The 21,987-nt window shown below is 43.1% G+C and overlaps 1 protein-coding gene across 1 annotated transcript in view; it reads left to right on the forward strand.

The window, feature by feature from the left end:
* The window catches only part of SCRIB (scribble planar cell polarity protein), a 117,524-nt gene that overhangs the window by 70,421 nt on the left and 25,116 nt on the right, over positions 1-21,987 (forward strand). Inside the window, exons 26-33 of the mRNA XM_085316180.1 lie at positions 2,124-2,312; positions 3,053-3,172; positions 3,446-3,502; positions 7,591-7,647; positions 8,392-8,475; positions 15,582-15,650; positions 21,098-21,148; positions 21,728-21,769. Of these exons, the coding sequence (XP_085172306.1) occupies positions 2,124-2,312; positions 3,053-3,172; positions 3,446-3,502; positions 7,591-7,647; positions 8,392-8,475; positions 15,582-15,650; positions 21,098-21,148; positions 21,728-21,769 (669 nt within the window). The remainder of the gene's footprint in view (positions 1-2,123; positions 2,313-3,052; positions 3,173-3,445; positions 3,503-7,590; positions 7,648-8,391; positions 8,476-15,581; positions 15,651-21,097; positions 21,149-21,727; positions 21,770-21,987) is intronic.

Raw genomic sequence — 21,987 nt, forward strand, 5'->3', positions numbered from 1 at the left:
GTAACACAGAGACAGAGCGCTGCTTTTTCTCCTTTATGTTCTTTGGGTGTCTGCTTATCACCTTCTTTCCACTTAATCTTTCTGAATTTGCATTTCTTTGCGGTACATTAGTTATTGTATTTTTTAGTTTTAGTCTGGCTCCTACTTTTTAAAACCTTCTTGATGAAGTGTTACCAATTGAATACCATGAGAAGTATTAATTATACCTACAATTTGAAATTCATAATCTGTCTCAGTGGGCATGGCTCAGAGTCCCCTGGTGACATATGAATAGTACGGATGACAGTTGGCATTAAGGACACTTTCTACATTAACTTCACCTCCTCCCATTATTTCTGGGTGTTCTACTGTCACACTTGTGCACTTGCTCTCCCTGGAAAAGAAATTGTGAGTACTTGGTCTTTTTCCATTTAGCTGCATGTGACCTCTTTTGTGCATGCACATGCACCTACACACACTTGTTTTCCTTTACAGCCTTGAGGAAATTACGCATAGGCATGCATTGTACTTTCCCTCCCCCTAGACCTATGAGAAATTGCATGCTGCATTTTCTTCTCCTCTTTTTATAGGTACTTTGTTAAACATATATCATATCTGGTGGTATTTTTTTGTCCAAAACAAATCTCATAAACCAGCAAAACACTCATGCTTGTGGGTTTTTTTATTTTCACTACTCCCAATAATATAGAGTGTGCAGTTATCTTTCTTCCCTTCTGATGATACCTGTGCCATTTCACTCACTTCCTTCCCACCCTGACAACCAGTCAAACGTAGCTTTGCATTTCCCCCCTCTCCAGCAACCCATCTCATATGCCCTTGGGCTTTACTTGTTCTCTTGTCATAGATTTACAAGCTTTCCTTAAGAGCCTTGACGTATTCCTCTGCAAAGCCATTGTGTAGCACTGTTCATAGTTTTTTTTAATTAAGGCTAGTCGTATTGGTTCTTCAGCTTTAAGACTGGACATTTGAACTGAACCCATTTGTTTGTCTTTGGTGTTTCCAGCCAGTTCTGTGTATATAACTAATGTACCAAGGTGTTCATTTGGTCTGGCTGATCGTGTGTGTATGTTCCATTTTGTTCTAGGCTTTTCAGTTTTCCATTGCAAATGGTTATGCCCTTTAGTGATTCTGTTTGTTTCCCCAAAGCACTTTAAATTGTTTCCTGTCCAATTCCTAATAGTACCTTCATCTAACTCTGTATTGTTCTATTTTTTCTCACTTCTCCAGCTTGCATATTTTTCCTATAGCAAATCTCATATTCGCATGTGCTGGGTTTTTTTTTGTTTTTTGTTTTTTTTTCTGCGAATCCTACAGTCTCTTTTCCCTGTCCTAAAGAGAAAAATGAATAAAAACCTTTATGCTTACTTCCTGTGTTCTGGTGACAAAGCATGCACTCTCTCCTCAAACATATAGATGCTTGCACTCTTTATGCTTGCACTCTTTAAGACAAAATCTGACTTTCACGTGCCTTACCAATGTATTGCATGTAATTGCTTCCCCTGGTGACAGCTTGTATACATGAGGCAAGTATGAGTTCTTGTGACTTGTAGAGGAAAGAGAATAGGAGTCCCACATGCTATTTCTGTAAAAAACAGGAAGGAAAATGACACACATGCATAATTTGCCATGTCTATATCTACTATGAAGACAACAAGAAGTCTTTGTGCAGTATCTATTTACAAAAGTTATGTACTCATGCTTTTATTTTCCTTCTTCTGTGAAAAAGTTGCACACTTTCTTTCTCTCCCTCTCTTTTCTCCAATAATTTCCTTCCTCTGAAAACAAGTCAGAGATGTGTGAGCTTTCTTTCTTTCTTACCTGCTTCACTGACATACCAGCAGCAGTTTATTTCCTTGGGGCAGCACTTTTCAAATGCATATTCCTTTTCTCTCCTGTAAGCCGTTTCTTCTACATCTGTTTCCTATGCCAAACTTCATACATTCTTCCTTTTTTAATCGTTTCCCTAAGTAGTTCCAAACCCTTCCCTGTCATATAGCCTCTGTCTTTTCTCCCTGCTTCCTTTGTATGTTTTCACTTCTCATCCCTCCTTCCTAGTGGTCCCCACGCTCTCTCTTCTTCTCTTAACTACTTAGACAAACTCTTGATCCTCCCATTCATTACAGGTGAGCTCCTCTGGAGCTGCTGCCCGGGATGGTCGTCTGAAGGTGGGAATGCGGATCCTGGAGGTGAATCATCAGAGTTTGCTGGGAATGACACATACAGAAGCAGTACAGATACTCCGAAGTGTGGGTGATGCACTCCTTGTGCTTGTGTGTGATGGCTTTGATCCCAAGGCTGCAGCTGCCATTGAGGTGAGAGCTTAAGAGTAGGCACAGAAGCCTGTGCCATCGTAGGAACCAATACCGCAAGGATCCCACCTATTTCCTCATAGCAAATTGCTGGATTTTCCAACCTTTTGGTATAGATTTTTCTTTTAAGTCCCAGATTCTGAAGTCTGGTCTCCTGCTATATGAACTGGAGCTTGTTGCCACAGCTAATAAATGCAATAGTCTCTCAAGGCTCTGTAGATCATCTCACTGCTAATCAGAGAACTGTTTTACAGTATCAGTGCTCTGGTTAGAAACCTGGTTTTCAAAATAATTTTCTCCTGGCCATTTTATACCTATTTGTTCTTCAACGATGTTGTATTTGAAGTTTTATTTTTTCTTTTTAATTTTTACTATTTACTTATTCTACTACTTGGTGTTTACCTTTCCACCTTACTGCACTTACAGGCAGAAATCTTGTGCCTTCTCAGCTTGCTTTTTTTCCAGGGCTTAGAAAGTAAGCTTTTTTTAAATTCTCCATTATAATATATATCCAGTCCCTGGTCATCTTACACCTTTCTGTATGTGTTTCAGTTTAAATTAATCTTTCATCGGTCTCAAGTTCTTTGTGTAATTGGCAGTGGAAATAAGGTTTCAACTTGTGTTACAGTTCTGACTCGCCTAGGATCATCTTGATACTCTATGTCTGGAAGCCCAGGACATGGAATCTGTTGTATGGCATACCATGCAGTTCTGCCATGTTTTGCTGTCTTTTTGCTTTGTAGATGTCTCCAGGAATTATTGCAAACCCTTTTGCTGCTGGTATTGGGCGCAAGAATAGCCTAGAGAGTATCTCGTCTATTGATCGGGATTTAAGCCCTGAAGAACTGGAGATTCTACAGAAGGTGGGTATTCTAGCTACAACTGGGAGGATGGTGTGGACTGGAAAAAGTCTCTGAAATTCCCTAGCGAGGGAATCACTTGCCATGTAATCTGTAATATAATGGGTAGGCCAGTCTGTCCTAGTAGTGGACTTCCTTCTTCTTATGGGATCAGTAGGTCATTGCTCTTTCATCAGGAGTGCGCTAGGATGTGACTGAAATTTTCATGAGGTTATAGGTGCTCCGTGGTGGGAGAGAGCACTGGGTCGAAGTAGCTCTAACTTTGGTCTCTCCTAGGAGATGGAAATGGTGAGAGAAGCAACTCAGTGGGAGAGAGAAGAAATGGAGAAAGTGGTGAGAGATTTTTCATGTAGGGGAGTCTGTTCTTGACAGGAGTTCTGCCAAGGCTGTGAGCCCTAAAGAAAATGCCACAGAATTACTTCAACAAAAATGTTATTTCTATGGGGGGAGTTTGGGGCCTTCTCTCTCCATAGTACATTGCACATTTGTTTTAGCTGCTTTTTGACTTAGCCATACCTTCCTCTGTACCGTTTTGGTGGTACTCTTCAGTTACTTAAGAAGTTCTGCATCGTTACGTGCTTCTGCTTTCTGGCCAAGGTTCTCTCAAAGCTGCAATTTTGAGAAAAATGGCCCATTAGTTTGGAAGTCCCATGTTTAATCCATTCTCTCCAAAGAGCATTCCATGACCTGGCAGAGCATTTATGAGCAAAGATGAGAACACACAGCTCGAAGTTGCCCTGAATTTGAAGAAGGGTCCCTGATAATCACAAGTCTGTGCTCCTTAGTTCATATGACCATTTTTCTGGTCTACTAGTTTTTTTGTATTACTGCCTATTATCCCAGACTTTCACGGGAAATAGATTAACAAAGTCAAGCTTCTCAAGGACTTGGGTTTTCTGGTTACCCCTCTTAAAAATGTGACTTATTCAGAGTTGGATCTTTCTGGAAGATGAGGAGGTGTTGAATTCATCAGTATTGTCAATTGTGATTCTATTCTCCTAGTAGATAAGCATGGATATATTTTGCAGATGTTTCTTTAGGTTTCCGGTTTAGATCCGCCTAAAATTTCTCTAAGTTCTTTCCATCGTTGTAATCCCTCAGCTGAATAGTCTTAAGCTGACTTTTTTACATTTGCTACCCCATGAGACAGCAGTTGTGTTGGCAATTCTGGATGGAGATGATCTTTCTAATTTAGCTAACACTTAAGGTGTTACCTGTCTTGGCAAAAAGAACCAAGGTTTTGAGTGGACAGTGGCATAAACTGTAAGAAGGACTAGGCAGTGAACAAGAAAATGGCCTTATGGCCTTTCAGGCATATGGTATATGCGATCATTTTTTTAAAATCATATATACTTAGTCAATCTTACTCTGCTTTCCTGTACGTGGCTGTGATTGGCTGTGTGGGAACACAGCTTTACAAAAGATTGGAGTAGAGACACAAAAATGGTTCAGTGTGTTATGGACTCCCTTTGGAGCCTTTACTTTTTCTTGGCTGGCCTACAACTTAGATTAATATCAGCATGTGTAGAACAAGGTTTTCTGTCCCTGTTACCTGCAAGGTGTTCTGATGGTGTTTGAGAAGTCTTCCAGTGGAATGACCTTACAGAATTATAGAATAATTTATGTTGGAAGGAACATCTGCAGGTCATTTGGTTCAGCTCTGCTCAAAGGAGAACCAAATAAGATCAGGTTTAGTTTTTTTCCTGTAATATGTCTTGTTCCTTGCCCAGAAAGGAACTGAGAGTGGTTTGTTGTGATTTCAAAGAAAGCCTGGTTTTGTTGTGTTACTGTTGCCGCAAAGTTTTAGCTTAGTAACATAGAGATTTTTAATAAGAATCTCTAATAGTCTATAGCTCGTATGAGCCATTGTCAGCATTTCTAAAACTTACAGAAAAACAAAGAGCAAGTACTTTCCCAAAACCGTGCAGCTTTGTCTGAGCTAGCTGGATTAGTTTATTATTAGGAAGGCAAAAGCTTTTCCATAACTGATGCTAAGATTACTTAAAAGTACCACAAAGACTTTGACAAAAAAAGAAAAGAAAAACATTTATCAATTAGGAAGTGAGTGGTCCTGGCCATATCTCATTTTAAAAACTGTTGATGGTATTATGGCAGTTCTCTATGGAAGACTTGAACTTGAAATAGTATTAAAATGGCTATTTTAAAAGAAAAACCTTAGCCATAACCAGCCATTCAGCGTTTAACCATCAGCAATATTTAAAAATAATGGTAAGCATCTTACAACAAATACCATTATTCTTTCTGGAAGCTGAACAATGCATAGTAATCTGTCTTCATCTTTCTTGTATGTTTTAAATCTGATGGATTCTTAAAAGAAATTCTGATATTACGATGAAGTGTATTTAAGAACTTGTTAAAAGACCTGAATTCTCACATACTGTGTTTTCTCTCACCATAGTGTGGCTTACTATAAATAGAATGTTGTTTGTCTCAGCCTCTGAAAAGCTGAGAATTACGCCTGTAGCTTGGTGATCAGCAGAGACCAAGACTCTCCTCCAGAACTGCCTGTGCCTTAAAAGACTTTTGTGGGTTTTGGTGCCCCTGCCATCAGGGCACTAGAAAGGGAGGTGATGAGGGCTCCAGGCTCCTCTATTGTTTCACTTTCCATGGTCTGAGACCAAAGAGTAGAGATATATTTCTATGCAGCTGCCTTTTAATGCTAGGAAACTAGGATTAATTTAATCCTAGGAAACCAGGATTCTGTCTCTAATATTACTTTTGATGTTTAAATCTAAATTTATACCAATGGCAATATATGATAGTCATGATAATGTAGTAGGAAGTTCCCACCTCAGGGCCTGATCTTCACTAACACTGTTCCTATGTCACTGTATTTCGTCCTCTAATATATTTGTGTTTTAAGTTCAGTTTTACGCAAGAGTCCTTCAGAAGTTTTCAGAGACCATTGTTGCAGTCCCTACATACATCTCCAAAGTTTGACACACTGTTGATTCAGATTCTGGTAACAATATTAGTAACTCCAGATCTTCACAGACTGATTCATTGTACATTTTTCTCTCTCTGCTCTGTATCCGTAGGTTTTTTTTTTTCCTAATCTTAATCTGAAACCTTTCTCAGCCATTTTCAGTGATAGACTTTGAACATTCCTCAGCTCAGTGTCATAAAAGATTCTCATTCTCAGCCCTCAAAGTCAGAGGGCTGGTTGGCCCTCTTGTCTCTCTTCAGCTTAAGAGCTTCAAAGAAGGATCATATACAAGATTGCTATCAGCTTGAACATTTGTTTTACAGACAATACATGTCCAAAAATGTGCATAACCAACTTCAGCTGAAACCAGTTTTGCTGAAATATCCCTTTGGGTCTTGTGATTCTCCAAAGCATTTTCTCTTCATGTCTCTCATTGTTACCTGGAGAGTGAGGGGGTGATGTGCAGCACTGATTATTTGCTAATGGTTACACATAGAAGCCTTTGAAGAGAAAGGCTAGGTGATCATCAGTATTTTCAGTTAGCTCCCTCTGTATTTCTTAAGTGCCTGCCAATTCCCATCCTTCCGATATTGGGACTTTTGGACCATCTAGGTACAGCTGCCTGGGGGAGAGCAGTCAGGAGGGTTAGAATATGCAATGGAATAGAAGAATGATGCTTCACTTCTCACTCTGCAACATAGATGTAGGACAAAAAGTCACAAAAGTGTAAATACACAGAAGTTATTCTTTAAGATAAGTGACAGACATTGTTATCTTCCTCATGAAGCTTAGCAGAAAGTCTGCTGCTGGGGGAAGGTGCTTGCGAGATTAGTCACAGGTCATTCCTACATGATATTCCTGTGCTGTGCTGAGCTGAATGATTGGGAACATCTGGTTTCAAGCCCTGCTTTACGCTTTTACAATTTTTATCTCTCTGTAGCATTTTTGGTTGTGATGCTATAAATGAGCATGTGATTTTTGAGGTCTTTTTCTTTAGTAATAGCCAGGCTTGCGCTACGTAGATTTGTTTTTCCATTCCCTTCCAGCCTCTCCAATCTGTACTCTGTCAAGATGTCTCTTTTAGCAAGAAGCAGTCTTCTCCTTTCCCTTGGTGATGGCTCATTTTGTGCTATGAGGAGGACTTTAGCTCCCCTTTTCCCAGGATTGGCCCTAGGGAAGGATATTAGAGGCAGCTACCCTCTTTCCATCACTTGGTGACACCTTAGCTGGTATTGTATGGGATGACTGTTCCTGTCTCTTTTGCTAGCAATAACTTAGCTTATGCTGTGCAGAATTCCTGCCCCACTTTCCCTCATGTATTGGGTTTCTACTCACCCTTTCTTGGTGCCAACCTGTTTATGCTCCTATGTCCTCCCCTCTGGAATTATTGCCCAGCATGGTGCTGACATCTTTCCATCTCTCTTTGCCTGTGCTGCTTGGATGCTGCTCTGACTCTGTCGTGTTCACATGGAAGGAGTGGATGCGTAGGGAACGGGAGGCAGCCACACAGCAACTTGAGGAGGAGGCAGAGGTGAGGAGCACGGTGGGAGGACTGGAGAGTCACAGAAAAGTCAACTGGGCTTAAAGGCTGAAGAAATCTCTAAGTGTTCTTTCCCATTAACTTGTCCCTTTCACACACACACCTCCCCCCCACCCCCACCTCCAAAAAAGATGACTTTAAGGTGTAAGGGAAGATACCAGAAATGAATGAATCTTTTATGTGATTGTGGAAGGAATGGTGAAAAACAGTGGCTAGAAGTTGAAAACCAGGCAAATTGAAATGGGAAATCAAATCAAAGAAAATTGAACAGTAAGTGTGATTTAAGGATGGGAAGAGATACTGTAGGGAAATTGTAGATTCTCTCTTTCAAGGTCTTTAAATCCAGACTGAAAGTCTTTCAGGATACTATTTGGAGAAAGCAGCTATAGATGTAATGCTGCTTTCTCTTCCTGTAAGTGACTGGATGGATGCATACTGGGGACAGAAGGAATGGTGGCTATTTGTGCACCAGTGTGTATTTACCAGGCCCAGAATGGCATATTCTCTATAGTATTTCTCAAGCCCAATTTCTGTCACGTTTTCCTGTGATTGTGTTTGGTACACTTTGGGTTCATTTCCCAGCAATGGGAACTTCCCACAGAGTTTGTCTGGAGGTAAGGCCTTGGTTGTTAGTAGGCCTATCATCTTTAGTCAACTTCTGGCCTGATCTCTTCCTGCTGTTTTTTTGTTTTGTTTCGTTTCTTTGTTTTTGCTCCCCCCCTTGCCCTTCTCCAGAATATCACGAGTGAACCTTTGAGACTGGACTATCGGACCCTGGCTGCTTTGCCCACCAGTGGCTTACAGAGAGTCAATCGCACTGTAAGTGAGGGGCCATTGAGGTGTGGGTACCTGTGTGGGAATGTTGTGGTCACTACCTTATCTGCCCTCTCCTCATGACCCTGATGTGAGAGATGACAGTAAGCTCTGCAGAAGAAAACTGGAATGCAGAACTATGGTAGACTTGCACACTCTGAAATATAAGGTAGCTACAACAGCTAATCAGATTACAGTGAGAAAATGGGGAGAGCAGAGAGCCAGGTTGCTTTCCATTTTGAAAGGGGAAGTAGTCTCTGTAGCTGCTGAGACATTGAAAAGAAAGTATCTCAGAACAAAGCAGGAAGAACAGCCCAACAGGAGAGCAGGATATTTGTGAATGAGCCATTGTGGGAGACTGGAGGGAAGTAGCTACTGAAAGAGGGAAGTAGCTACTGAAGGAGGGAGGGGAAGATTGGTGCTGACATGGAAGATGGGAATGTTATTCACAGAGCTTAATTGCAGATTCACTGAAGGGTGGCGTTTAAAAAGGAGCAAGGAAGCAAGGCACTGATGCCAAGGATTAAAAGAAAGTCATAGGTCTAGCTAGGACTGCAAAAAGCAAAATAGTAGTGATAGAGGCTGAGCACTCCTGCTCCTCTGACCTTCTGCATTTTGGTTGCTGATATATAACAGCAGCTCAGCAAAGACAGAATACAAATTATACATTACAAAGTGATGTCTGTCCTGTGTTGTTCAAAGTCTCACCTCACTTCTGCATCTTTGTTTTCTTTAGTATTGTTTTTGTCTTCCCTGCATTTGCATCGAATCTATTGCACTGGGATTGTGCTGGCTTCTTCACACATGTACTCAGTGTTTGCCTCCATTCCTATCTTGCTGCTGCAAGACCACCTCTTTGCTATCATTCAGAAGTTGTTTCCTCCATTGCTGCTAGACCTGACATATTCTGCATTTCCATTCCATTGTTTCAGGAACATTTCTCTTACCTTTACTGTCTCCACCTCATTCCTTCCAGACAGGCCTTCCCTCCTATTCTTCTGTTCTCTCAGTGACCTCAGTCCCTCTTGCTTTTTCTGTTTTCACTCTTCTTAGAGCTTTGCTTTGTCTCATTTTATTCCTCTACGTACTGTCCAACTTCTAGTTTTTATCTCCTGGCTATTTACACAGAATAGCTTGTGGCCATTCACACAGAAGAATATTATCAGGAAAAAGTTTAATGTATTTTTAGCATCTGTTAATGTAACTTAGTCGCTGGAAACAGGGGCATTGCCAGCCCCATGTAAGCAGCTGCCTGTTTGCTGAACAACCTATGTCCTCCAAAGCAGCATTTGGGAACTTCTGCCTTAGTAGATCTCACATCGGCCTGGAAATGCCTGGGACCGGAATGTGGGGCAGCACACTCTGGAATGCTGGGGTATATGGGTGGCATCTATAAATGTCTCATTGCAGTAGAAAGGCCAAATGGTGTCCATGTTCATCTTCCTCCAGCTGTCCTTTGCCCAGACCTGTCATTGCTCTGTTTGAAAAATATATCTGTTTAGACTGTGAATATGAAGAATGAGATATGTGCTTCAAGGACAACAAGGTTTTTACTTTCTTTCCAGAGCTACACCTAGCCCATTTGGCCAGGTGGAAGGCTCAAACTGGGATCAATTTGGCCAGCAGAAAAGCATGTCATTCAATTATCAGATTGTCTATTTCCAGACAGTCTGCTTTAATTAAGATGACTAATGTTATTGCCCTCTTTCCACATTATTTTTCTATTTTTTCCTGTCTGAAGTGTGACTTTCTCATCAACTACTTTCTTCTCTAAGCAGTGCCATATATTTCAGGTGCCGTATGAATGATAGCTCAGCCTCTGACTCTCAATGCCGAGGAAAGCCAGCATTATCTACTTAGACCCCCAGCTGGGCCTGGAGCAGTCTTTTGTCTGACAGCATGTTTAAGAATAATGGGCTCTAATGCTGTGCCATGATGGGAAGTGTGGCCAGTGCTCTCTGGAGTGTCCATTCCTAGCAACCTGGATTCACTGTGAGGAAAATGTTCAGATGCTTTTGAGGCAGTAGGGGAGAAAGGCCCTGCATTCTCTTTCAGTGCCTGCTGTTCTTCACATTGTTGAGCAGAGGAAGGTATGGCCCTCTGTCATGACTCTGCTGTAGATTGCAGGTAGAATTTCTGATGAAGATTCCCCAAGAATCTGCCTAAAGAAGGGGCAAAATGTTGAAATTTAGCTTGAATTATTCTGTATTGTTGTATATTGATCCTCCTGTGAGCAAGGGTTACAAAGGGCTTACTGTTATACACGCCTTTTGTGTTTGCATGCGTTTAGAACTCCAACTGAAAATTTTCAGTAGAAAGCTTCATTAGGATGAAGCCAGAAAACAAAACAGGCTTGAAAACCCTACCCACAAATAACTACATCCAGCCGTTGCAGAGCATTTTAAGTCTTGTTTTGTTTTCTGGACTGTAAGTAATGGAGAAGACTTTGCCTCTCTCAGTAAAGTGTCATTGTGGCTAGTTAATTAAGAGCCTATACTTTCTAGCCTGAATCTATTTTTCTGTAGTTTCCTGCCATTGATTCTTTTTCTACATTTGTTCATTAGATTTAAAATTTGCACCAGAACAGGGGCTGAAAGAAATCCAAGTGATGGATCAGAACAGCAAATGCATTTGTCTTGTATTTGCCTTAGAGAATGCAGCAGAAAACATGACTGTCCTCTCTCCTGGACTGGGGAGTGGCAGAGACAAGGCTGAAAAAAGCACACACTGCATTGCCAAAATTTCCACTTACCAAAATAGAAATTGTTGCTTGTCTGATAAAAATAGCTGACTGTGAAGTGGAGGGAGTAGGGCCTGAAGCACTTAAATACATTGCTACAGCGGTAGTGTTGAAGATTAAAGTGAGGAATGGATGAAGCTCAGATTTTGCTCTGAACAGWATAGGGTTTTGAGGCTCCTCGTGGTCTATCAAACTTCACGCAAACCTGGTGGGATGCCCATCTCCTCAGTGCCCTAGAGGTATTGTTTTCTTTTCCCCTTTTGTGTGAGCAAAGTAGCCTATGTTGATGTTAGGACTCGCGTGGAATCAAGATTGGTATTTGTGCTCTCCTGCTTGGCAGGGGAAAATAGCCATAATGGGAGTAGTTTCAGAGCATCTTGGCTGCAGGATCAGCAAACCCATCCTGTGGAGGTGGATTGCTGGTAGTTTTCACTGTTGCATCTGCTTCTACTTTCTTGAGACAATGTTCCTAAAAATGCTTTTAGGCTTCCTGTGCATTAGAGCTCTTGCTAGTGCAGTTTATGGCACTCAGGAAAACGAGATTTTTTTTTCTTTCTTTCTTTTGGTAGTTTTTTTTATACATTGTAAAGTGACTTAGCTACATTAGCAAAATTTCTAAGAGTAGTACAGATTTCACTGTCTGAAGAAATGTGATATGATCCAGCGCCCTGCCAGCTGCTGCTTTAGGTTGAGTTGGGGTTGACAGCTTGAGGGAGGGCCTCAGAAATTCCTGAGCCTCTCAGCTGCCATTGTAGTCATCAGCCCACCCAGCCCTTGAGAGCTATTTTTGCGAGTGCTGCCATGACATGGGAGTTGGAGGATGTGCTCTGAGCAGAAGGGGTCTTTCTGCTCCCCAGCTGGCAGTTGAATGGAAGAAGACTGGGACATTGTTTTCTAATTATTTCTACTTCCCCAAAGAAGGCTTTGACTGGAGTAACAGACGCTCTTCTGTAGTATTAAAAGAGGAAAGGTCAGTACTTCACCTTGGATGGGTACAGTTCAGCCTAGGCAGAGCTGGAGCTCAGTTTCAGTTCTGCTTCAGTAAGGGTGTTCAGAGGGATCTGTGCTCCATCTTACCTGTTATTTTAGCACTCTGTTACTTGGTGGTGGTGTGTATTACAATAAAGTGGGGCCATAAAAGCACAATGGCTCATGCAGGGGTGATGGAACTGAATGGGGCTAATGATAGGGTGATAAGGTAGAATCATGTGGAAGTGCATTGGAGCAAGATGAGAGGCATTTTCTGTGTGGAAGTAGTGGAGCTATGTTGGAAGTATGCTGAGGTGAGACAGATGATGAGTGGCCTTGTGATGGAGTTGCATTGAGGATCTGCTGCCAGATGAGAAAGAATCTGTGCCTGTGCTGGTTTTGGCAATTACTTTTGCTAGGGGGTTACAGTGTTACTGGTGAGCTACTGGAAGTGCAGGTTAGAGTGTATATGAAAGCTTGAAAATATGCAGGTGGATGTGGAGTACCTGGTGTATGTATTGCCTGCAGATAGCAAGATCCCCTCTTGGAAGTAGCATTCGGGATCACTAGCAGACTTTATAATGAAGTAGAAGAGAGGGAAGGAACAGCAGGGTGGGCATCAGTGCTAGAACTTAACTTTTCTCTAGCCTTCATCATTAGTGGTATTAGCAATTGCTCTGTATTTTCTCCTCTCCTTTACTCTGTTCTCTCTCTGTCTTTCTGATCCTTTTGTTTTCCTCTCAGCTTGTTCAGTGTAATAGAGCCAGCTCCAGAATGGAGGGCGACTGCGCTATGTTGTCTCTGCCAATGGCACAGGATAGCCGGGATTCAGACCCAGAAAGAGCCGCAGGCCTGATCATCAGAAGTGTGACTGGCCTTCCCCAAGACCCTGCATCACCTGACAAGTGCACAAGTGGGGCAGAAAAGCCCCTGCTAGACAAGCAGGAGCCCGCAGGTTGCCCCCTGTCCCAGGACCAGATGCCAAAGACGCCAGAGCAAGAGTGTATGGTCGACTCTCAGCCGATCCTCTTCAGTGAAAACCCCTTTGTGGTGGCTAACCGAAAGGGGAAAGCAGCAGGCAAGGCTTGTCTGGGGGGCCCACCCCTGGGCTATGGCAGGGGGGGAGTGCTGAAGACCAACCTTTACTCCAAGGCAAGCAGTCCCACAGCATGCTGTGTGTAGCATGCAATCATGCAATTAAAGTCATCTGCATTCTACTAAACCAATGCGCATGCACTGGACCCCAGACTCTTGGCAGCACGAGGCTTGTGCAGGGACCAGCCCTGTTTAACATATGGCAATGATGTATTTCTGTAGTGTTGTGTGCAGGCAATGACTGTCAGCAAATTGTCCATCAGCCACTAATGTATTCCCAGTTATTGCCAACTGCGCATGCTGCTAAGCCCCTCTTGGAGGGGAAGCAGTGATGTGTGTGGTGGGAGCAATTCTTTCCCCCTACAACTCCACTAGCATCACTCAGGGTGGGTAGGAGTCAGACTAGGAGTAGTGGTGTTTCCTGTTTGCTGCAGTGGCAATGCCACTGCATTAAGAATGGCAATGGTCTCACACTTATGGATCAGGGCTTGAACAGACAAAGCCATTTTTAGACTTCTGAAAACTAAGAGGCAGTGCAGCTGACAGAGTTCATCTACAGCCCAGGGACATGCTCTTCTTCAAAGTGAAAGATTTCAGCATTTCTAGAGTTTCAGATTTCAAGGGAGATTTTGCTTTTGACTCTGGAAAAGCTGTCTGTATTTAGCTTTCTGTGTTGCACAGCAAACCTTTAGTAGAGCGAAGACTAGACCCAAAAATCTCATGTTCCAGATTAGCACCACACCACTCCCCCCTACTTCCATTTTTCTCAGCCTTTCAAGAGCTCTGAAAAGCAGGAGAACCAGAATACCCCAAAGAAACTTCAAGAAATAATCCCACCCAGCTATAGTTCTCTTAGTTTGTAGCCTAATTCCTTGGTGAGAATTTGTTTTTCACAGATGTGTGGGCATCTAAAGATTGAGGGAGGCATGTAGTGAAATACCAGTAACCTCTCAATAGCTTAAATGCAAAGGCTGTTGTTTGGACATTACAGAAATCCAGTTTTAAAGTTCCTGATAATGGACCAAAAAACAGTAGTCACAAAGCAGTGATCCTTTTTGAAGGCAGACTTTATGTCAGGTCAGATATTTTCAGTCTGGAGGTAAATGTCATAGTTATCTTAAGTCAGTCTAGTTCCACATTGCCACCAAAAGGGATCGACTCCCCTTTCTGCATGTTCTTCTCCTTTCTGTATGCTTACACCAGATCTGGAGCAGTCATGTGTCAGCTGGATTAGTGAGCTGATATCCCAGAAAAAACGGTATTTTCTTGGTAGGATTAGTTCTCTGCAGAACAGCTCCCTCCTTGGTGGATTGCAAAGCTGCATGTGATGCCACAAGGGAAGGGCTGATACCTGTAGCCAGAGCAGAGTGAGCAAGAACACCCTCTGCAGTGGTGGTGTGGAAGTAGATCAGCTGAGACTGCTACATTCTCTGTCACTCCAGTGCTAAGAAGGTTTATATTAAAATGGGATTATATATAGAAAATAAAAGATATTTTCTGTTCTCCAGTATAAACATCAGGTCACATTTTCTGGCTTTGTCAGTAGAATGTCTAAGGCTGACCTCAATCAAATTAACATGGTTGGATGATTCACTAGTGCATGGATATGATATTAATGATCATGGAACCTTAGATTTGCTTAAGTTCTGTAAATTGCAAATGACCTTTTTCCATCTTTAGGCATCTAAGTTACTTTTTAAATCTGCTGCTTAATCCTGTGGTCAGACTGTAGATAATTAGCTGGACTCTGCTCTCTTGTTGTAGCTGTTGAGACTGGCTATAGGCTGCCTCCGAGCGTGAGTGCTGGTGATCACAGGTTTCTATGGAAGGGATGAGATCCCTGTCTTTCCTTTGTTCTAGGCTACTCCAAAGACAACGGATATGGTTGGGGATTGATCTTGTCTCCTTTCAGCTAGGAATAGCTTTTGGTGCTCAATGTCTGTATAACAAGAAGTTTGTCTACACTATGGCCTATTCTGTCAAAGGCTAAAGAGAAGCTAGGGAAAGGATTCCCAGGGATGTCTTATGAGGCAGAAGGTTTTAACATGATTCAGTTGGCCTTGCAAGGCATTTGAATATGATCTTATTTCTAATTAATATAATTGTCTTGCTATTTTTGCAAGTTTCTGCCATATGACAGTTGCTGTTGGGCCCAGTGCTAATGCTGCTCCCTTGCTGTAAGATGGCCTATAGCTGGCCTCAGTTTGGGTGTCAGTGCTCTCCTTTGTCTCCTAGTCTCACTGCTAAGGGAGGTGCATGGGAATTGCTGCTGTACAGTAACTGTATAGCTTTGTCCTTTGTCTTTCAGGCTCCTCCAGGTGAATCTGCGACAGGAAATTCCAGGCGGGAAATCCCCTATTCTCCTGGTAATCAGCAGGTGAGAATGCACCCAGGACAGGCAAGCTGGGGAAGGATTGGGAGGCATGTTTCTAGGGCAGGATGGCAGACGGGCAGAAGAAGCTGAGAATGATTTGTGTATTTGAATACCTCCGAGGCAGAGAGGTATATATCAAGGAAGGCCACTCTAAAACTAGAAGAGCTCTGTTCTTTCAAAATGTCTCAGAGACCCAGGAATATGACTAGCTAGTCAATAAATTCAGCAGGAGATTATTATGAAGGTTAATTTAATTATCAGTGTAATGAGCAGGGCAGTACCTAGAACACCTACAAAATGATGGTTGTCTGTCTTTGAGAATGGCCTCACAGATGCCTTATATAGAAAATGTGTTTAATTCTGACAATTGGTACTTCAGAAGAGATGGAGAAGTTGGGATTCAGAAAAGTGCAAAAACCATCTCAGGTCTGGAACCCATTTGTAGTCTGTCTCCCAGAGAGATGACTAGTTCTGTTTCTGACTCTGTTAGTGGTCTGCATCAGCTGGTCTGAAGAAAATTCAAGGATCCTACAGCAAAGAGTTATAGGTTAGCCTACCCTTTGGAAATATCTGCTAAACCTCTTTAGGTAGAGGTCTGCTTTAGTTTTGAAATGGGAGGGGTTTTTTGTTTTTGCATAACTCTTGGGGTGTTTTTTGGAAGCATTGCCTATTCTGATTAGCTATTCTTGCTACCTATAGCACCTCTGATTTTTCCTTTTAAATCTTGCTAAGTGCTTGATTTCACTTTTCATCCTGTGGCAGTAAATTTCAAAAGTTAATTGTGCCTTTTGAAAGGAAATATTCTTAAATGGATTTTAAAGTTTTTTGCTTTCACAGTCATTACATGTCATTATTCTTGTATTATGGAATGGATTGAAAATTGTAGTATATACTTTATACCTAGTAATTTTGTATCTATCACATTCCTTTTGGAGTGCAACTGCTCTCAAAAAGGACGATCATGCTCATTCATCCTGCATTTCTAGCTGTTTGGTCCTACCAGCTCTTGCTCTTACCTGATCTTTCACTGAGTAAGTTCAGCTCTCTAAACCAGAAAAAAAACATATACTTTATTTCTGGGTTAGTTTCCACCAGCTTAGTGAACTGAATTGGGTCATCTTGGGGTGAGTGAGCATTCACGCTGGTTTCAGAAGAGTCAGGACCATGTCGCTAGAAGTAGGGAGCAGGAGAAGGGAGCAGTAGTGAGCAACAGCTTAACCGATTTTATATCACAGAAGTGCTTCCTTGGCCTATCTTGCATCTTCCTCAGTTCTTGGATCTTTGCGTTTGAGTGAGCAGCAAGCACACAATAAGATTGTGAGAAGACACTGTAGTAATATACATAATAATATATATGGTAATATAGTACAGTAATACTATTTTAATACCTTCTGTTCCGGCTGCTTACATTTACTTACTTGCTTTTCTGACAGCAGTTGCATGTTGATCAGAGGTTTGTCTTTGGGTATTTGTGAATTGTCCTTTCAGTACACATGGCAATTGTCTTTGCAATTAGGTTCTTTCATCCAGAAGTGTTCGTGCGGTGAGGATGCTATACCTTTGTCTACAAAGGGAAGAGATCTAGATCCTCATTTGCTTTGTCTTTAAAGGTACTCAGTTCTCAGCTGAAAAGGAAGCACAAATCCCCAAGAATGGCCTTATAGCTGTTCATAGAATGATTTAAAGTGGAAGGGACCTCTGGTCTATGCCCCTTCTCAAAGCAGATCCAGTTGAATCAAGCTGCCCAAGGCCATATCCAGTCACAGCCCACACCTCTCTGGACTCCAGTCCTTGACTACCTTCATTATAATGGAGTTTTTGGTTGTTTTGGATAGTGTCTGATTGGAATTTCCCTTGTTCCAACTTGTCATAGGCAGCTTTCATGATACCCCTGAAGTTATGTGCTTATCAGTGTTTTGCCATTGGAGGTTCAATGGCATGTCCTTGCAATTGGCTACTCTGTAGTTAATGCCATCATCAGCTCTTCTAAGTCAGGATAGGCTTCCTTGGTGACAAACTGTTTGGCATCAGGGGGTCTACTGGTTTGTTTTGTCCAATTTCCTATGGCAACAGTGAGGGTTTATCTTCTAGTAGTAGTCACTGCTGTGATTGTAGAAACTTTTTGGTTGAAACTGTGTACTCACTTACAGAATCACAGAATTGGAAAGGACCTCTGGAGATCATCTGGTCCAACCCACCTGCTCAAGCAGGGTTACCTACAGCATGTTAGACAGGGTTGCATCCAGGCGGGCTTTGAATCTCTCCAGAGAAGGAGACTCCACAACCTCTCTGGGCAACCTGTGCCAGTGCTCCGCCACTCTCACAGGGAAGAAATTCTCCCTCACATTCAGGTGGATCTTCCTGTGGTTCAGTTTCTGCCCATTGCCTCTTGTCCTGTCACATGGGACAACTGAAAAGAGTTTGTCCCTGTCCCCTTGACACCCTCCCTTCAGGTACTTGTAGACATTGATAAGATCTCCCCCCTCAGCCTTCTCTTCCCCAGGCTAAACAGGCCCAGCTCTCTCAGCTGTTCCTCATAGGGCAGATGCTCCAGCCCTCTGATCAGCTTTGTAGCTCTATGCTGGCCTCTCTCCACTAGCTCCATGTCTCTCTTGCACTGGGAAGCCCAGAATTGGACAGTGCTCGAGATGAGGCCTCACCAGGGCTAAGGAGAGGGGCAGGATCACCTCCCTCAACCTGCTGGCAACACTCTTCCCAATGTACCCCAGGAGACCATTGGCCTTCCTGGCCACAAGGGCACTTGCTGGCTCATAGTCAACCTGTCATCCACCAACACTCCGAGGTCCTTGTCTGCACAGCTGCTCTCCAGAAGGTCATTTCCCAGTCTGTACTGGTACATTGGTACATAGGGTTATTTCTCCCTAGGTGCAGGACTCTGCACTTGCCCTTGTTGAACCTCAGGAGGTTCCTCACCACCCAGCTCTCCAGCCTGTCCAGGTCTCTCTGAATGGCAGCACAGCCCTCAGGTGTGTCAGCCACTCCTCCTAGCTTGGTATCATCAGCAAACTTGCTGAGGAGGCACTCTGTCCCTTCGTCCAGGTCATTGATGAATAAGTTGAAGAGGATGGGACCCAGTACTGAGCCCTGGGGAACTCCACTAGCCACAGGCCTCCAACTAGACTCTGCCACTGATGACAACCCTCTGAGCTCCGCCTTTCAGCCAGTTCTCAATCCACCTCACTGTCCACTCGTCTAACCCACACTTCCTGAGCTTCTCTAGGAGGATGTTAGGGAGACAGTGTCAAAAGCCTTGCTGAAGTCAAGGAACACAACGTCCACTGCTCTCCCCTCATCTACCCAGCCAGTCGCGCCATCATAGAAGGCGATCAGATTGGTTAAGGAGGATTTCCCCTTGGTGAATTCTTGCTGACTACTCCTGATCACCTTCTTTTCCTCCATATGCTTGGAGATGACCTCCAGAATGAGCTGTTCCATCACCTTTCCAGGGATGGAGGTGAGGCTGACTGGTCTATAGTTGCCTGGGTCCTCCTTCTTGCCCTTCTTGAAGACTGGAGTGACACTGGCTTTCTTCCAGTCCCCAGGCACCTCTCCAGTTCTCCATGAGCTTTCAGAGATGATGGAGAGCGGCTTGGCAGTAACATCCGCCAGCTCCCTCAGTACCCGTGGGTGCATCCCATCAGGACCCATGGATTTGTGGATGTCTAGCTTGCCCAGAAGATCCTCCTCAACCAAAGGAAAGTCTTTCTCCCTGTCTCCTGGCTCTGGGATTCTTGAGGGCTGCCCTTAGCAGTGAAGACTGAAGCGAAGAAGGCATTCAGTAATTCTGCCTTCTTTGTATCCCTTGTCACCAGGGCCCCCGCCCCATTCAGTAGTGGGCCTACATTTTCCCTAGTCCTGCTCTTACTACTGATGTATTTGAAGAAGCTCTTCCTATTGTCCTTAACATCCCTTGCCAGACTCAATTCCAAATGGGCCTTAGCCTTCCTTGTCGTATCTTTACATACTCTGACAGCATTCTTATTATTCTCCCAAGTAGCCTATCCCCTCTTCCACATTCTGTGTACTTTCTTCTTCTGTCTGAGTTTGGCCAGGAGCTCCTTGCTCATCCATGCAGGCCTCCTGCCCCTTTAACTGCACTTCTTACTCATAGGGATGCACCACTCTTGAGCTTGAAGGAAGTGATGTTTGAATACTAGCCAGCTCCTCCTTGGCCTGTGAGAAGAACAGAAAAAAAATCACTAATACATTCTGTGGAGTTTGGAGCACCCTGGTGGCAATTTTCAGGTGCAGGAATGCAGGCATTTGCCTTTCCAATTCTAAGCTGGGTGTCTCAAATTCACTGTTATGTAGCACTTGTAATTTGTACTCCATTACATCCGTTTAGATTCTGTAGCTTAAGAAACCCATTCAATCATATATACAATATAACATGTAAAATATATTTTTATTGCTTTTCTGTTTTAATTCTGTGTTCAGAAATGTGCATGCCATGTGAAGTTCTGTCAATTTCTTAAAATACTTACATCCAGTCCCATGACTTTCTCCTTTTTTTTAACGTTTTAAGATCTTTAGCAATATTACTCACTGCTTTGAAATCTCCATTTCTGAGATCTAGCCTGTGTATCACTTTTGATAATCTTCTCCCCTTGCTTAGTCTGTGACTGTTATAAATTAATGATTTTGGCACTCATTCTTAGAGGCACTCTGTTACAGTGCTGAATTGTTAGGCTTGCTAATGGCATCCTCAGTCCAGCATTCTATAGATGAACCTTCTGTCACATTTACATTATTTAATACTTTCTTGATCAGAGCCTTGAATGGCAGTCTCCTATGTGTCAGGCAAGTTTATATTTGGTAGATTTAGTTCTCTCTGCATAATGAATTTTGTATAAAGTGGAACAAGTCCAGCAGAAGATACTGAAGGACATGAGATAATCACTAGCCTTATAGCTAGTAGGAGTAGGAGACTGACCTTCAAGTTATTGCTCCAGAGGAGAAATTTCAAGGATTTGGATCACTAATTCTCTGCTTCCATTTATTTTTAAAGTAAATTCCATGAATATAACTTCTTGTCATCCTTACAGGATTTATAGGCTTATTTCAGAACTCGAAGAACTTTGAAATAATTTTTCAGAGGAATTAAATCTTTTTGTCCTGATTATGATCTTGCCTGGTCTTGGGTTCTATGAGCTTTTGGTGGGGGGATGAAGCAGGTAGGGTGGAGGGAAGGAGCCATTTTATGATGAGGTTGTGCGTGTGTGCATGTGTGTGTGCAGAGGAGTCATCTTCGTGGCAGACAGTGAGGAGCTGTGTGTGGACGCTGACAGCTCTGGGCAGCTTGGGAAACTGCGATGTCTGCATTGGGGAGAAGGTGCTTGTCTCAAACTCTCACATAGGAAACCTGGTCTCTTCGTTTTTCTTTCTGATTCTCTCCCCTGATGATTCTCCCTGGCGTTGCCCCTCTCCAGGCACCTGCAACCCCTCGGCCTGTTCACCTGTCAGGCAGGGAGACCCGCTTTGTAAGTGCCTCTTAGTGTGCAGTGTGCACCGTTGCTCCATGATGCTCTCACCTGGCACTGCTGCTCTTAGCCCCTTCCTCCAGCTCTGTGCTTTCCAGCTCTTGGGCTTAATGTATGCTGGGGCCTGCTTTGTGGAGAACAGATCTCAGGGCAGGAGGCTCACACCAGAGGCTTTTCCCTGCTAGCTACTGCTAAGATGGCATCTGTGAATGCTTCCTGGCAGAGACAAGTTGTGGTGCTGATGGCTTTGCTCAAGCTCAGTAGCAGGGGCAGGGGGTATAAACAAGTGCCAGGATAAATTGAGCTGAAGCAGAAAGGGAGTCGGGGGGTGGTCCATGGCCAAGCCTGCACAGAGAGTGCAGTGTGTGAAACTGGGAGAAGCTGTTAATGTGGGAGGGCTCTGCTGTGCTCCTCATGAAGAACAAGGTATGGGGGGAGGGGGGAACTTCCAGGCTTTCTCCTGTATGAGGTAGGGGCAGGTGGTCAATTTGGGAGTTTTTATGTCTGTTTTTATATGGAGCAGGGTGAACAAAAGAGTTCCTGTATGGACTACAAATTTTCCCTTATTCCTGTTTTCAGGCTTCCATTAATTTCATTATATCACAGGATGACAGCAAATCAGTAAGTACATCTGCCATGAGACCCTACTCATGTAGTGTCCCTGTGCTTTCTCCTGCATTTAGAGCTTGCCTCTTCCATCTGTGTGTGCTCACTTCCAGCCCTGAAAGTCTCACTTATTGGCTCTTATATGCTCTTCTTTAACCCACCACTATACCTGAAGTTTATACAAATGCACTAAACCTTAAATTTTCCTGATTTGAAAGCTTAATGCAAGTAGT

This window comes from Rhea americana, unplaced genomic scaffold (assembly GCF_003343005.1).
Source record: "Rhea americana isolate MKP2758 unplaced genomic scaffold, rheAme1 scaffold_456, whole genome shotgun sequence".
NCBI classification, from domain to species: Eukaryota; Metazoa; Chordata; class Aves; order Rheiformes; family Rheidae; genus Rhea; species Rhea americana.